Consider the following 17,939-nt stretch of genomic DNA (forward strand, 5'->3'; position numbering starts at 1 on the left):
AAGGAAACATGCCTGAAATACCATCTATTTAGATGGGTCAAGCATTGGAACACAGATAGATATCTCCCATTAATGTATGGGCCAGTTAGGTATTTCCCATTATTGTGAATAAGGGTTCTGTATGCATTGAATGGGAGTTGGAACTTTAGTCTGGGAACATCATGGTTAGCCTAAAGGACCCTATTTTCTATGATAGCCTTCCCACACCAGAAGGCTCAAAGTATAAGCTTTGCAAGCTTTTAAAGACAAAGCAAAAGTAATGGTAATAGGACATTAAGTAAAGGTGACTTAAGTAAAAATGAAAGAATTCTGCATGGATTGCACACCTAGCCCAGGTTTTAACTTCACAAAACCAATAATGCAAAGGATAAATCACCACTTTGATATCTGAATGCATGAAAACAATAGCCCTGTCTATATGAAGGGTTTGGTAGTGGTGTAACTAGCCATGTGCAAAACCAGCATAGATGTGTAGCTGCAGCATGACTGACCTTGTAAGCGGCAGTGGCGCCATGTTTCTACATTAAGGGTTTGCATGGATGCAGTTGCATTAGTGAACATTCTCCTACTCTATACAAGTCATTTGTTTCTTGCTCCTGCAAAAGAAAATGCTGATGGACAGAGTTATAGCTGGTATACATCTATGAGTGGGTGACTGCTGGGGTTCATATGCATGACTTTGTCAATTGCTCCCAGAGTGTGGAATGGATGCTTTTCTGTGCTTTTCATTTATATTTAGATAAATAAATAGCGGTGCTACAGAAATTTTCATCAGCTGAGGATCTGGGCCCTAAAACGGCACTGAATGAAAGTTCATCTATATACAACAAGGCACTCGGATTTGTCTCACGTATTCACTGTAAAGATTTGACCTTTACATCTTCTGCCTAGAAGAAGAAAAGAAAGCTACAAACATTGCACAGGAATGTGGCTACATAAAACATTGGCTAAATGTGTCTGTCCCCAGTGGTGCGGGAACAATGTTTATAGTAGGGGTGCTGAAGGCAGAAACCATGTATTTGGGTTGTTATTACTACGTCAAGCCAGGGGGTGTGGTAACACCCCTAGTTCCAGCATCTATGTTGTTCCCGTCTACTGGTTAGCCTGCACTGAGGAGACGTGCTGATTCAGCCGAGCTGCGATTTGGAATGGCAGAGGTCTGAGCCTCCTGGGTTCAATGCCTGTTGATAAGCCTACGGGGGTTATAGTAACTAAGCTAAGTAACTCTTTACCATACAAATATTTTCTTTGATGTTATTCAGCTTTGATATTCTTTTGTCTTTCACTTATCTTTTTTTGCGATTAAATCTCGGACCTGTTTTGGATTCATGTGCCAAACTGTCTGTAGCAATAAAATAAAAAGAGGATGACCCTCGTTTCTTGAATTCTCTTGTATTTTCAGCTCCCAGAAGAACAAGACTTTGGACCAGATTCTGCTCTCATTTACACTGTTACAACTTCCATTGTCTTGGAAGTTGCAGCTGTGTAATAGAGAACAGAATCTGACACACTGCTTCAAATACAGTCAACAAATGTGAAAAGTTAAGTGGCACCTGTGATCCCAGTGCACACCCCTTTTAGGATGGAATCCTGCCAACATAGCTATAGCATTTCTGTCTCTCTGGGGCATCATTTGAACTTTAATTACTTTCCAAGTCAAAAGGCTCTGGCTGTAAGTGTCACTAAATCCTTTTAAAAGTTAACAACATACTATCACAGGTTTCTTTTACTCAAAGGGATGGATCCTTCCATTAAGAAGACCTCATTAAGCCAGTTTCAGGACACACTGTAGTGTGTGTGTGTGTGTGTGTGTGTGTGTGTGTGTGTGTATACTTACCTCCGGGTCCGGCGGTAAGCAATCGATCTTCTGGGATCGATTTATTGCGTCTTGTCTAGACATGATAAATCGATCCCGGATCGATCCCGGAAGTGCTCACCATCGACACCGGTACTCCTGCTCCGCGAGAGGAGTACGCGGAGTCGACGGGGGAGCCTGCCTGCTGCGTCTGGACCCGCGGTAAGTTCGAACTAAGGTACTTCGACTTCAGCTACATTATTCACGTAGCTGAAGTTGCGTAACTTAGTTTGAAGTGGGGGGTTAGTGTGGACCAGGCCTGACAGAGAGAGAGAGAGAGAGAGAGAGAGAAATCTGCATATTCAGCCACATTCAAGCTAAAATTCCAAGCAATTTTTCAAATACTGTTTTGATGCTAAATAGTTAAGGAAGGACAGGACTCATTCCCTCAACCAATATTGGTCAAGCTGTAGAAGATATTAGGCGGTGGTTCCTTTCTGTGGCACTGACTGCTTTTCTTCCCTCCTCTTTATAGGTTTTCAAATCACATATTCCCCACTGCTTGCTATGATACATGTCACCTCACTCCTCTCACTGCTGTCATTTTCCCATGATCAAAACTGAAGTCAGGTACTCCTGGAAGAATGCAGGTTTGAGGATATTCAGCTCTGGGGTGGCCATTCCTAGAATAATGAGTTCACCTCAGTGCCAGAAGGATGTGGACCAAGTGAGAGGGATGTCATAGAACTACCATAGAAACTGTGAAGACTAATGCTGAGATTTTCCTATCTGTCTAGTGGATTTAGATGCACAATTTTCACTGAAATGATTGTGCACCTAAATCTCCTAGATGGCTTTGAAAATCTCAGCCTAAAAGAATAAAATATGTGTAGGTTGGTTAATTGATGACCAAAAGGGATATCTCCAAGTGTTTGACAGAAGTTGTATGAACAGAAGTTCTCAAAGCTCTTGTTGAAGGCTTGTAGAGAGCTGGCTCTCCTCTTTAGTTTCATCAACTGAGCTGCATTAAAAGATCACTAACAACATTCAAAACTTCCTTGATTTTACTTTTTCCATGAGCACATTTACTGTCTGTGTCACAGGGATGTCATGAGATTGTGAGTGGGAGGACAAGTGTCCATGAGCAAGTCTTCCTACTGAGCTGTGGTCTACCCTATGAAAAAGTTGAAGAACCCCTGATTTAGGATCACCAAAGGAGGGATCATCATACAAGTGATGGGATGACATCAAGGAAAGAAATGCTGAAGAAGGATTTCTGTATGGTGAGGGGGAAGAGGCCATCGCTAGGTGAAATGTTGGAAATTCCATGTCTTGGGCTATTTAAAACTAGACAGGACAAAGCAATAGAAAATGACAGGAAGATGGGCTAGATATCCTGACAGGCCTTTCCCATCTCTAATTAATATAATTCTATGATATAAGCAACCATATTGCATTTCAGAAGCACAAGCATAGCATCCTTCTAAGTCATTCTCTTTGGCACTGCACTGACTTCCAGCTGACGCATTCATTCATTCAGCTTGGCTTTCTTTATAGGGATTTATTATGTGTCTGGACCCGCTTGATAAACACTGATACATCTGACACTACTAGGTAGGCTGACTTACAAGCCCCAAAAGCACCACAGGCTCAGGGTGTTTGTGTGTCCCAGATTGGGTTTTAAAGGCCAATTTTATTTTATTTTGAATTATCAATAGCCTCCATCTTCAATCTGCTCCCCTTTTCCTCTTTTTACAGTGATCTGCTGATGGAGCGCTGCAACCAAGAGACATTTTCACTGACCATGCTCAGTGCTCTCCAATCAAACTTTTAAACAGTATAGAGCATATTTTGCTCTTAATTACACCAGTATAAACCAGGAGTAACTCAGCGGAAGTCAGTGTAGAACTGCTGTAAGTGAGAACAGCCTCAGGCCCAAACTAAGAATGCCCTACTGCTGTGCAAGAGCGGGTCCCCACATGCACGCTACTCTCTAGAGCAAATTCCAAACATTGAAGTAACTTTCTGGAGGAATAGACTCAAGGTATTGGCAATGACATCCAACCCAATGCACTTGTGATTGCTACCCTTTGGTGACTGTTTGGTGCTCTCAGCTCAGTCCCTGGTGGACAGGTGATCATTACAATAGTTGGCACTAATTGGCATCCTTGAAAGGGTATGGAGACCAAGTTTTCCATTCATCCATTGCGGTGGTTCCACCAGTCAGGACTGAGGCACGCTGATATTGGGCACTATGGGGAAGTAGGCACTGATTCTACTCTCTTCTGCGGATAAAATACTTCAGTCTCCTGGTCTCATGCTGTGACCCCTTTCATGAGCATTAAACTCAAGTGGAAAATTATAATAGTTAATTGTTGGGGAGATAGGGACAAGGAGTCCATTTGCCAAGCTCCCTCAGAGCAATGCAACTTTGTTTTCACTGAACCCCTCTTCACTATTTTTCTGCTACAATGTATTGTTTTAATGTGCATTGCTAATGGAATAGGTGCAAATGGGATATGGCATGCCAATATACCTTCTATAAATTATGCCCATTGAGAAGTTGTAGGAACTCATACCAGGGATGGAGAGGACATGTTTATGATACTAGAGGCTAAAACTAGATGTGAGAAAAATGAACCTAAGGAAGAGAAAGTATAAGCTGAATATCGGGGGGAAAATCCATGTTCGCAGTGTGTAATGGGGTGGCATGCCCCTTTAAGGGCAGTGGGGCAGCCAATCCTAGTTATTAAGGAGGTGCATCTGAGCAGGGTTCAGCTGATTCCCCTATAAAGAGCAGCAGGAAGCTGCAGAGAGAGTGAGTTCTCAGGGAGACCAGAGTGGAGTGCAAAGGCTGCTGGGAGAGAATAGGCTCCAGCAGAGAAACTTGGGACTTCAGCCAGGAAAGGTCTGGGAGTGGGCTGCTAAGAGGGTAAACGGAGGAACTTGAGGAGGAACTTGAGAACTGTCTTTATTTGTTATGATCGTAAAACCAGAACCTGAGAAGGGCTGGGAAGGGACAAAGTGTTTGTGAATTATTGAAGAAGCCCCATGAAGGGGGAAACTGAGGCAGGGGACTGCTTGCTGGCCACCTTGAGGGGCTGCTGGGTGCCCTATTGCTTGAGCCATTTCAAACTAGAATAAGACAGACATTGTACAGAATGATCCTGAATTTGCAAGGGGAAAGCCAAGCCAACCTAACAGGTCTTCCCATCCCTGATTTCTACATATGTTCTATGAGATTCTCCATTACGTTCACAGCTACATCCTAGAAATATGTATAAACAGACCAGACAGACCAGGTATATGCCATAGTTAGGGCGTGATTTCATTGCAAGGTCACAGATTCTATGAATTCTCCCCTTCCTCTATATAAATGGTCATAAAAGGACCGGTCACCCCCACTGTGGAAGTATAGGGGTAGTTCTGTGACCTCACAACAAAGTCCTCCTCCTAACTATGGAATACACCTAGTATACCTACATCTAATTCTACCTATACATATTATAGAATAAAGATATTAAAGTGGCAAGAACCACACAGAATGCACAGTCTATGGATGATTTATCTATCGCCAGAAACCTGCCTGCTCTGGATAAAAAGTTAAAACAACCCATGTCTCAGTTAGGAACATAGGAATTGCCAGAGTGGAAAGACCAATGGTCCATCTAGCCAGTGCCAGCTGCTTTAGAGCAAGGTGCATGCCCCACAGCAGGCAATTATGGAATAACCCGCCCTTGGAAAAGCTTTGTACTAACCCGTATTAGTTAGAGGTTGGCTCATGCCCTGAAGCACGAGAGTTTACATCCCCTCAAAAACTCTAATCCTTACTATAACAATTCTTGATTTCTTGCCGTCCATATAAAGGATAGCCAATAAATATAATAAACAAGACTGCTTTTTCTCTTCTTACTAACACTAACGGCTCGTCTACATGGGAAAAAGGCCTGGAATAGCTATTGCTGAATAGCTGTTCCACACTAGCTCCCCCACACTAACTCATACTCCGTACCAAGAGTGCCTTTGTGCAGATTAGGGTAATCCACTTTGGAAATGGATTACTCTAAATTTAGTACAGAATAAGAGCATCCACACAGGGAGTGAGTGCAGAATAGCTATTGCATTTTATATTCACCCCCCTTGCTATTTCTGCACTCGTTTCCCTATGAATTCCTCATGTAGACAAGCCCTAATAACCTTACTATTGGTTGGAGGTGGCAATATAAAACTGGTAGAGAGATCCTCATCCATATAGGCAACTCCACTTTCACAAGCAGATCCCAAAGGTGGCAGTGAAAAAAAATCCATGTGCACCTGCCAGCCCTGCCACCCCCATCTTGTGTTCTGAAGTACCTCTTTATACATGCAATTATCCAGTCCACATGAAGATATTTTTCTGAGTGCCCATAACCCCCACATTTCAAAATTTGACCCAAAGTGACTTATGAAACAGCAGCAGTTGTAAAATTTGAAAACATTGCAAACAGTCATATTAGTTTGACTCATAATGCCAGCAGCTAGAGGTTTTCACTGACTCGCTCTTATTCAGCAACTTGAGAAAACCACCAGTTTCCTGACAAAGCCAATTGCTGCTGCTGCTGCTGCTAAAAAACACCAACCGAGAGCACAAGATATACCCTCAGACACCAGGTTAGCCACTGCTTGACGCACAGTTTCTTGCGTCTGGTCTACGAGAACACACGAGCTGGGGCAAAGAGTTGGTGTGTACAGCCTCAGACATAAGAGGAAGCAAGGCACAAAGTTGCTGTTATAAAAATTCAGCAGTAATTTGAAATAAGAGCATGAGACAAAATGAAATGTTGACGTCAGAATCGGGCTTAGGTTGAGCATGCTGTTCAATTAGGGCTGCACTTCTCCACTGTGTGGCATGACAAAACAGCTGAAAGCCTTCTGTCTCCAACCCCTTTGGCTCAGAATATATTCCCCTCTCATTTTAAAACCTAACATTTTAAAGGGACATGTCAACTGGGAAGGAGGCAATGAGAGAACAGCCCAGAGTACTTTTCCAGTTACCCAGAGTTTAGGCATTCGTTTCAATAGCTGGATGCAGTGACATTAATTTTTAATGGAAAGAGAAAAGGGAGTGACTTCTTCAGAGCCACATACAAACTAGAGGCCTGATCTTGCAACATGTTCAGCCCCAATAAAATGAGCCCCTCACAGGATAAGAACATAAGAATGGCCCTACTGGGTCAGACGAAAGGTCCATCTAGCCCAGTATCCTGTCTTCCTACAGTGGCCAGTGCCAGGTGCCCCAGAGGGAATGAACAGAACAGGTAATCATCAAGCTATCCATTCCCTGTTGCTCATTCGCAGCGTCTGGCAAACAGAGTCTAGGGACACCATTCCTGCCCATCCTGGTTAATAGTCATTGATGGACCTATCCTCTGTGAATTTAACTAGTTCTATTTTGAAGCCTGTTATAGTCTTGACCTTCACAACATCCTCTGGCAAGGAGTTCCACAGGTTGACTGCATTGTGTGAAGAAATACTTCCTTTTATTTGTTTTAAACCTGTTGCCTATTAATTTCACTTGGTGACTCCTAGTTCTTGTGTTATGAGAAGTAGTAAACAACATTTCCTTATCTACTGTCTCTACACCAGTCATGATTTTATAGACCTCGATCATATCTCCCTTTAGCCGTCTCTTTTCTAAGCTGAAAAGTCCCAGTCTTAGGCCTGGTCTACACTAGGGGGTGGGGATTGACCTAAGATACGCAACTTCAGCTACAAGAATAGCGTAGTTGAAGTCGACGTATCTTAGTTCAACTTACCCCGCGTCCTCACGGCGCGGGATCGACTGTCGCCGCTCCCCCGTCGACTCCGCTTCCACCTCTCACAGCGGTGAAGTTCCAGAGTCGATGGCAGAGCGATCGGGGATCGATTTATCGCGTCTACACTACACTAGATGCGATAAATCGATCCCCAATAGATCGATCACTACCCGCTGATCTGGTGGGTAGTGAAGACGTACCCTTATTAATCTCTCCTCATACGGAAGCCACTCCATACCCCTAATAATTTTTGTTGCCTTTTTCTGAACCTTTTCCAACTCCAATATATCTTTTTTGAACTAGGGCGACCACATCTGCACACAGTATTCAAGATGTGGGCTTACCATGGATTTATATAGAGGCCACATGATATTTTCTGTCCTATTATCTATCCCTTTCTTAATGATTCCCAGCATTCTGTTCGCTTTTTTGACTGCCACTGCACATTGAGTGGATGTTTTCAGAGAACTATCCACAATGACTCCAAGATCTCTTTCTTGAGTGGTAACAGCTAATTTAGACCCCATCATTTTATATGTATAATTGATAGATCCCTGTGGAGCCCAGCCAAGGGGATTAGAGCTCTAGATTCAAACCCTGTTTGGGGAAGAGAGAGAATGATTTGTTTCAATTTAAAGGGAGCATATTAATACCCCTAGCAAGTCGAATAAGTATTGTATTTATTATAGGATTTCAGCTAATCTGGTGTCTGCTTTTATTCTGCTGTTGTTCCATTTCTCTATTGCTTGCAGCAACATCCATTTACACAATGGCAGAGTCAGCTTCCCTTATGATAGTCCTCAAATAATCACTTACTATAGTACAAGGGATTTTTTAGTGTGTGGAATCCTATTCCTCTTTTCAAAGCTGCTCTTGACTCATCAACAGTATAGAGAAAAAAGAAAAAAACCTGACCTGCAATTTATCGAGTGTAGAACATGCTGCACACTAACAATGTTACAGACCGACACATCTACCAGACTGGAAAATGCTTAGCTTGTGCTTTGCCCCTCTGCCGTTTACAGCCCTGAAGGAGGCTAACAGAACCACCTTGAAGAACAGCCACTCGCTGCTCTGACAAAGTATATAATCAGCGGCTTGAAATTCTTTCATGTCTAAGCTTTTAGCCTGAGGTATATTATCCATTGCATGGAAACCTAGAAAATGTACGGAGATTTAGGTTAAATATAACAGACACTCTGGCTAGTCCAAATTAATGGGGTGGATGCCCTGATAGCCCATTTGCCGCAAAGTGTTTTTCCTATCAGTGACCTCTTTGCAAAGCTAGTTTAATTGCTCTTAATGTATGGACTCTTAAATGAGGCAGTTGGGATGACTCCAGGATGAGACAGACAATGAGTTTTTTTTAATGAGAGACCATGTCAAAGATAGAAACAGGTGAAACCCCTCTACTCTTCGTAAACCATTCTGTAACACAAGAACAAAGGGGTCACTCAATGAAGCTAATGGCTGGTCAATTTGAAGCAAAAGGAAATACTTGATGCGGTGTGTACTCAGCCTGTGAAATTCATTGATACTCAAAGTCAGAGTCAAATACTATGGTTGTATTCTAAACGGGATGGATAATTTTATGACCAAAAATGTTTGTAGTTAGTGTGCTAAGACCAGGGTAATCAAATGTCATGCTTAGGGACATAAACTAATCATTGCAGAAGCCAGAAAGGAATTTGCCCTGCCCCTTCCATGTACGTCATTGCATAACAGGGCTTAAGATGGACTCAAGTGCAGTCCTGTGCAGATATTATGGGGGATTTTCAGCTTCCTCTCAAGCATCAGGCACAGGCCACCGCAAAAGGAAGGATAATGAATTTGATGGACCACTGGTCCAATCTGGCATGGTAAACTTTAGTGTGAGACGGACCTTAGAACAAAATGCATCCTCAGTGGAACCTCACATTTGACAAATGTTTCTGAGGACTCTTTTCTGTTCCTTATAATGAAGGCTCATTACTGTGAATGAGCCTGATTGACCTTCAGAGGAGATAGTCACTTGGATAGCCTGGTGAAGAGGAGTATAAGACCACACATAGAACAGGGATGGACAGGCTTTATGTTCAACAAAGCATTTTGGTTTATCAGTGTTTGTCCTAGCAAGGGTAAAACATACTCCTTTTAAACAGGTTGAGAGCAGTATCTTAGTTCTGCTACAAAAATATTACCCATTACAGTGTCATTTAAAAGCCCATTTCATGACCCTGAGTAATTACCTCCTCTAGCCTTCGCCTTTGCTCCTTCTGCTCCTCAATCCGCTTTTGCCGCTCTGCTAGCAGTTGCCGCTTGTGCTCTTCATTCTCTCGCTGCTGCTGCTCCAGCTGCTGCCGTCGGAGGGCCTCTGAACGCTCCTTATTTGCTAGCTGAAGCCTCAAGAAATCCCGTCTCAGTGTTGACTCTCCAGGCAGATTTAGGATGGAACTTCACAGGGAAGAAGCATCAGAGGCATTCTAACCATGTGTTTATGCGCCCGACCGAGAAATTCTGTATGTGTATCTATGTTTAACCCCCTTTCCCTTTTGGCTTTGCATTTTGCCATTGAAAGTATTCGTATAACGAGTGGAGGAGGAAGTGCTGGCACAGTATTTGGTGAAGGAAAGCAGGGAATCACAAATGGACTAGGTAGAACAGCTCAGAGACTTGCCAGGTGAGATGCAGCCGTTCTGCAGCCTCATTTTTTACATGGGTTTCAGGAGACAACAAGCTTCACTGTGGATCAGCTTGAATTTGTGGCATAGCTCACATGAAGAAAGGGTCATCACACTGTTCACGAACTCACTAGTAATTTATGTCCTCGAGTTTTTTTAAGTCTCTAAACCAAAGTCCTGTCCATTGCAGTGGCATGCACTATATTTAGTTGTTCACAAAGGAGATTTAGTATGAATCATTGAAATAAAAATACCAGATTACCTCAGTAAAACAATGGAATAACCTGATACTAATTACAATGATTCTTAAAAATGTCATCAAAAGAAAGTTCAACCACTGTTTAGCTTGAAGAAGCAATCAGAAAGGTTTCATGATGAGAAACTACACATAAATAGGGAGCTATACTTGGAAATAAAGGACCACATTGTCAAGAACTGTCTTTAAATTGAGCCTACAATTTTACCACACATACATTCTTGCACATGCAGTTTCCCACATCTAGGTTCTTGGGAGCATAAATATTTGCATGTGCAAAATTCCTTCACACATGTAAATTAGTTAAGCAAGCTGTGTACTTAGCCATCTAACAATCTGGTTTGTTTATGCAAATATACTTGCATATACAATTTTACGTATATAAGATGTGAAAAACTGCAAGAACAATTTTAGAGGCGGGATCCGAATGAGTATATGGAAATGTTCATCTGTATATTGAAAAATTGGTCAGATTAGGGATAGAAATTTAGATATGTTAGGGGGTGGATACTGCTGATATGACTGTGACAGCCTGGCATTGATGAATTTTCAGGCCAATGACTAAGCAGACAAGTTACACAGCTGTCCACATACCATCATATGAAAGAGAAAATACAGCTGCGGTTATTACCCTAGGTTTTTTTTTTTTTTTTTTTTAAGAAAGAATAGAATAAAATAATTATCACTGAGAGATCAATGCAGTCTTAAACCCTCAATGTACAGATGCCCACCAGTGAATAGTATAATATATGGAACCTCTGCTTCCTTGTGGCGTTAGCGTACTGTATTGTAGATCGCTAAGAAAATGAGGTATCGTTTCTTCTCGGCCTTTTAGTCAAGGTGAGCCATAGTATCAATTTAATATCCAGGCATCATCTATCAGAGGGACTATATCCCACCTTTGCACGGGGTAGACTCAATGATCAAATTGGTCTTTTTCCATCTCTAGCTCATACAATCCTATAATCCTAACCAATTTTGTACACAGTCAGAGAGATACAATGGGAGAAATGAGCACCTGATTTTTACCTGGGTTCTCCAGAGTCATTTTCTTCTTCCTCTTCCTCACTTCCACTGTATTCATACTCTGTCTCATCTAGGAATATAAATGAATGTTAGTGCCCTTTACTGGACTCATTTGTTTTTCTACTGTTTGAAGACCCAGATGCTCTGGTATGAGAATAGAAACCTCCTTTATTTTATCCTGGGAAAATCAGTAATATTCTCAAGTTTTTTGCCCCAAAAGTCTGATTCTAAATGAGGGCCACAAAGCCAAGGAAATTCAGTCAAAAGCATAATGCATTCAGCTTTGACTAAGTATACAGCAGTCACTGTGCAGTGGCTGTCTGACATGCCGTGTACAATGGGATGAGTTAAGGATGGAGTTTCAGTCTAAATTCTGAATACAGTGTTCCTGATTCAATACTCAACACGGATCTATATCAACAGAGCAGGAAGATGCTGATGTAAAGATAGAAACTGCCAACACCCTTTTGTAAAATAAAAATATAACATTAAACAGATGACAAATATGTAAAGTACAATTTCTGAACCTCAACTCCAGGAACACTCTTGCAAAAGTTAAGGTAAAGGGCAGAATTCTACAGCAACAAGCCTGTGAAACTGGGATTTAAATACTGTTCCGAAGGCATAAATTTCCTTTTCCCTAAACATATGCACTTTTCTCTCTCCTATTAATATCCATATTGATATTTTCCAGTCAATGAAGGAGTCTACATAAATACCCAATTACAATGCTGTACCACATTCTGCAATTTCTATTGGGATATAAGTGAAATGTAGAATTTTTATCGGATGAAGAGAATTATAGCAAAAGAAAGGCTCACATTTATCCAATTATTTTCCATCTCTAGGGTACAACCTTCATTTGCCAGTCTAAATACATTTAATACTTCACTAGAATCTGGCTTTATTGTTTTCATTTTACTGAAAAAAATATCAGGAAATGGAATTTAAGCATGAAAAAATGATATTGCTTAAAAGAAATCAGAGAAATAGTGATGTGTTAATTGGCTGGATTCTACAAAAAATTTCAGCCATTGAGATAAAAAATAGAATACTGGCAATATATTATTTTAACAAGTTTGTTTATCTATTGAGTCTTCCTTTTATGAGACTTAACTGTGTCTCTGTATGATTTAAGTCAGTTCATTCAAAATGTCTTTGTTTCAATTGGTTATTCCTGTAGCTGACACTGTTGTAAGCTCTTTGGGGCAGGGACTTGGTTTTTATTTGTACAGACCATTGCACGGTTTATAAATACGATTTGTGTTGTCATTTTATAACATGACATAAGAAAATATGACTTTAGTGGGTTCCACCTTCTGTGTGTGCATGCTGTGTATACGTGCGTACGTACTCAATTATAAATACACATTCACAAAGTGCTTAGATTCAACATTACAACAGCGCACTAGGCCCCTATCCTGCTCCTAGTGAACTGAAGGGTAAAACTCCCATTATCTTCAGTGGTGCAAGATCAGATGCTAAGTAATAATAGACATTTCTGGCCAAGAAATTATTTTTGTTCCTGTGAAAAAGTTAAACAAACACAAATTAGTATTGATTGAATTTTTTTTCAAGTTACTGGGTTTTCATTGAAAACCAACTCCCTAGATGTCTCAATTTTTGTTGTTTTTTTTTTATGAAAACTTAAGAAAGTTGAAGAGGGTTGAAAGCACCACAGGACTGCACCCATTTAATTAAATCAGTTTCTAAATTGAGTAAAATTTAGACTAGCCCTAAGCATAGTCTGATCTCAGTACAGCACCATGGCACAGTCCCTGGGGCAGGACTCTATTATGTGTTTATCCTGTGCCTAACACAGCAGGGCCTTGAACTATGATTGAGGTCTCAGGTCCTACCATATACATACAATAGCCTCTTCTGCTTCGCTACTAACCTTTTTCTCCTCGCTTCTTCTTAGTCCTATCAATATGGTCCTTAAGCTGGATGCGAACCTGCCTTTCATTAGGCTGATCTCGAATAAATGGGTGCTTCATCAGCTGTTCGGTCGTTGGTCTCTGACTGTGGTTCTTCACTAGGCAGCTCTCAATGAATGACTGGAATTTTTTAGACCTAGTAGAGAAAGAAAAATGTGTGTGTTAAAAAGAAAAACATGAATCCAGAATTACGTCCAGTAAAAACGCGTCAGACATTTTCTGGATACTTAAAAGGACCAGCCAGCTTGAATTTTTTTTGTTTGTTTGCAAATTGACTAAATTTTTAAAAAGTGGATTATTGTTGGAATGTATTCTTTCAACAGTATTGTCCTGAAATAATTTTTCTCATCTCCTGTTGATGGTTAGAAGGATCTCTCTATTGCTCATTATAAAATACAAACAAAGGGAAACAATTATTTATAATTATCTATTACTGCATTTTGGTGGGCGGTAATAGATTTCTGGGTTGAAGTGGGATAAGCAAAGTGATTTACATTTACCCAATTGATGTTACACAGATTTTTAAACGTTTATAGCCTGTACAATCTCCTACTCATTCTTGCTGTTCTTAGGTCTTCACTTACTCCCACCATGAGCTTGGACAGCATGCACTAATCCCATAGGGCATTACATCTTGGCTATAGTATGTTTGTGAAATCTACACTGTCAGCAGGTATCCACACTGCTTCAACCTCCACCCATCTGTGGATCAAAACTAATGACTTGCCATTCTTGCTGTGCTGGGTAGAAGTGGAATGAGGCTGTGTTGACTTAGCCTAGCCCATTCTCCCCTCCCTGCCTGGCTACAAAGAGTTAAACTAAACTCCAGCCAAAGCAAATCTGAGAAAACAAATTTTTCTCTTGGCCTTGGATTTTGCATATCAAAAGTTCTGCCTGGAACTAATTTCAGCACATTATAAACCCAAGAGAATAAGGATTTACAAGAAGGAGATGCTGACAGACCACTATGGTGCATGTTGCTTTAGGAAACTGGAACATTTGTGTAAATTAATGTCAGAAGCCAACTGATATTACAGAATTGCATTGAGAGGTAAAACAATAAGCTTTCAGGGATTTTATTTTTAAACCGTCAGACTAAAAAATGATTTATCTTCTAACTACTAAGCCATACAAATTGGGATGTGAAAATAAACACTACTAGCGCCAATAAAATCCCATATCCAGATTTATTAATGAGCAAATCTCTCCTCTCTACCCTCCCCCTAAAGAACAGTTTCTTGGTGTATTCCAGAAGGAGAAAGTCGGGTGAAGCTTTATTCAGTCCAATTCTTTGTACATGTTAAAATAGAGACTGAGCCCCTGAGCCTGTATGTGGATCCATGTGGGCAGACCCCTTCACGTATGTGGAGCCCCAAAAGCACTGGGGACCTGCCCAGGCAGATCTAATTGCAGGATCAGGGCCTGGATCATTACAGAGAAATGTAGCCAAAGACTGTACTATCTGGTATGCTGGACAACAAAAGCAACTGAAAACATCTCATTTAAGTGGCACTCTGTTTTATACAATCTGTTTGCTTAAAACAAACCTTGCAAAAGTAATTTGCTGTCCCCTGCTGAAGTGAACTACCACAAGAATCAGTGTTTAATTACATATTTAAAGTGTTTGTTTGACAGTTATTGTAAATAAATACCAATTGCTTATTAATTGACTCTTCCTTGAGTTTAACGGGTATATAAAATGCCTACATGTAAATGATCATGAACCCCAGCTGCCGGTAATTTGATTTTGTGTTTCAGTACATTCCATTAGATTAGTACCTCCTGTTTACCCTGTCTGCTTATATGCAGTACTAATATTTTAATACGCACATGGAAGTTAGTTAGGTATTGACACTACATACGACAAAAATGTCAAACTAACAGTCAAATTATATTATAAGCACAGACATTATTAGTGAGACATTCAGTGCTTTACTGGAAAGCAAATACACACTTTGCACTGCCAGTCTGACAGGTAGTCTTACAACAGCAGTTAAAAAGTGGCCTCCCTTTGCATGTGTGCATGAGATCATCTGTGCATGTACTTTTCAAACATCTGCGTGTGCATGTAGTGAAATTTACAAAACCTACTTGTATACTTTTCTAGCAGGCCCTGGCTTCTATTTTAAGGGGAAACACTGCAAAACTTGGCACTCTCATATGGCTTTAATCCTAATAAGGCAAAACTTCGCTATTTCAAATGTTTTTCACTTTGAGTTTCTGGATTGTTTTGAACACAAAATTCAAACTGAAATTCAGGGAGTTGGAACCTTCTTGAATCCAAGGGGAAAGAAGGAACGCCCAAATCCCTATGAAACAGACCTGCAGCTACACACAGCTCTGTCTGCAGCCCTGCATTCTGTCACAATGCAAGTCCTGGTTAGCATACAAAACAAATCCCAGCTTTCTGAAAAATGACTGACAAGGATGGGGCTAATGGAATGCCCACCCTCTTCCGGAAACTGCTTAGAGTCCTGCAGGTAACATGTTGAACAAATCCTCCTGGTACTCAGAAAGCGTAACATGTGAGAATAACAAAGCATTTCCTTAACAATGTTATGGTTCAACACCTAAACCATGCAACTTTTCAGGGCCAGGTTATCTGCTGGGGTAACTCCATGGAAGTCAATGGATTTACACCACTAAGAACATGGCCCTCAGTTTTGCATGTTTCCAACAGGAAGCCTAGTAAAACACATCAGTTTCACATGAGTTTCACTTTGAGATCATGGAAACTTTCAACCCCCAAACTGAAGGGGAAACTCTGGGCGTGTGAACCTGCGTGTATCAAATCCAAAGACCTTGTTTGTACCAAGTTATCAGAGGCAAAGCAGACAAATAACTTAATTATTAACCTATTTTACAGATGAGAAAGATGAAGTGGAGAGGGTAAATGACTTGGCCAGGAACACAGAGATACGTTTACTAAATAATAAGAACAGTCAACGCTTACACAACACTAGAACTCACATCTGCCTGGCTGCCAAGCCTGTGCTAAGACCATTCCTTTACACTTTTTTCCCTTCTTTGTCCATTCTCAATTATATTCCCCCTCCCCACTCAAGCAAATGGCATGTGATATGTTGTGATGACAGAAGTAGACACAGCTGTGATTGTCTGGCACACAGGTTTTCCAGTTTCTAACTCAGGGGTCGGCAACCTTTCGGAAGATGTGCCGAGTCTTCATTTATTCACTCTGATTTAAGGTTTCTCATTCCGGTAATATATAAGTCTACTAAACTATTGTTGTATTGTAAAATAAACAAGGTTTTCAAAATGTTTAAGAGCTTCATTTAAAATTAAATTAAAATGTTGATCTTACGCCGCCGGCCTGCTCAGCCTGCTGCTGGTCTGGGGTTCTGTTCACCTAGGCCGGCAGCTGGCTGAGCAGGGCCTGCGGCCGGGACCCCGGCTGGCAAGGGTCCGGCAGCCAGAACCCCAGACCGGCAGCAGGCTTTGCAGGACTGGTGGCTGGGACTCCACAGCCCACTGCCACTCAGGGATTCCATCCGCCGGCTCCTGCCGGCCGGGATGCCGGCTGCTGGACCCGCTCAGCCCGCTGCCGGTCTGGGTTCCCGGCTCTGCCCACATACAGTGGGTACCTACCTTCTCCCTGGTTCTGGCCCATTCGCTTCCTCTCTCTGCACTGAGCTGAGGGTGGGAGTGCACTGTGCACAGGGTTGGGGATGAAGGGTTTGGCCAGGAGCTAGAATGAGGGAGGGGGCTCAGGGTTGGGGCAGGAGATTTGGGTGTGGGGCACTTACCTGGGCAGCTCCCATTTGGTACGAGGGGTGCAGGTGGGAATGTGGGGGAGGGCGCAGGAGCTCCCGTTTGGTGCTCAGGGTGGGGGTGGGGATGTAGGGGGTGCAAGAGTCAGGATGTGGGGGGTGCATGGAGTGTGGGGGCTCTGGGTATGTGTGGGGGTGCCAGAGTCAGGGCTGGGGTCGTGGGGGTGTGTGTGTGAAGGAGTCAAGCAGAGGGCTCGGTGTGTGTGAGGGGGTACAGGGCTCAGGGCATGGGCCTGGGGGGCGTACGGGGCTCAGGGTTGGGTGTGTGTGATGGGGGGGTCAGGGCTCAGGGCAGAGGGCAGAGGGCAGGGTGTGTGTGAGGGGGGGTCAGAGCTCAGGGCAGAGGTCTGGAGGTTTGTGGGGGGGGGTGAGGGAAGAGGGCTCCCCCCACTCCTGTGGCCCCCAGCTGGCTCACCCATTTGGGGCCCCGCGGCGCACCGCACGAGCACAACTAGAGCCCCCCGGCAAGAGAGTCCCCTCTGGCTGTGTCTGGAGGAGCCGATCCGGGCGGCGCATGACTCCGCGGTATGCGAGCTCCTCGTCCCAGGGCTCTCTGGCCACCACCAATTCCCGCTCGCCCGCACCTGCTGTGCGCTTAGTGCCGCCGGGCCGTGGGGCTTTCTGCTCCTCCCAGCAAGTACCAATCCATGGCCGCGGCCGGGCGCCTCCTCCCGGGGACACT

At 42.5% G+C, this 17,939-nt stretch overlaps 1 protein-coding gene across 9 annotated transcripts in view; it reads right to left on the reverse strand.

Annotated features, from left to right (window-relative positions):
- TNIK (TRAF2 and NCK interacting kinase) overlaps positions 1 to 17,939 on the reverse strand; it is a 313,537-nt gene that overhangs the window by 70,769 nt on the left and 224,829 nt on the right. For all 9 annotated transcript variants that reach the window (XM_054040025.1, XM_054040031.1, XM_054040026.1 and 6 more), the window contains exons 10-12: positions 13,430 to 13,605; positions 11,536 to 11,602; positions 9,819 to 10,023 (exon numbers count right to left, since the gene is read on the reverse strand). In XM_054040025.1, coding sequence (XP_053896000.1) covers positions 9,819 to 10,023; positions 11,536 to 11,602; positions 13,430 to 13,605 — 448 coding nt within the window. The remainder of the gene's footprint in view (positions 1 to 9,818; positions 10,024 to 11,535; positions 11,603 to 13,429; positions 13,606 to 17,939) is intronic.

Source organism: Malaclemys terrapin, chromosome 9, assembly GCF_027887155.1.
Source record: "Malaclemys terrapin pileata isolate rMalTer1 chromosome 9, rMalTer1.hap1, whole genome shotgun sequence".
NCBI lineage: Eukaryota > Metazoa > Chordata > Testudines > Emydidae > Malaclemys > Malaclemys terrapin.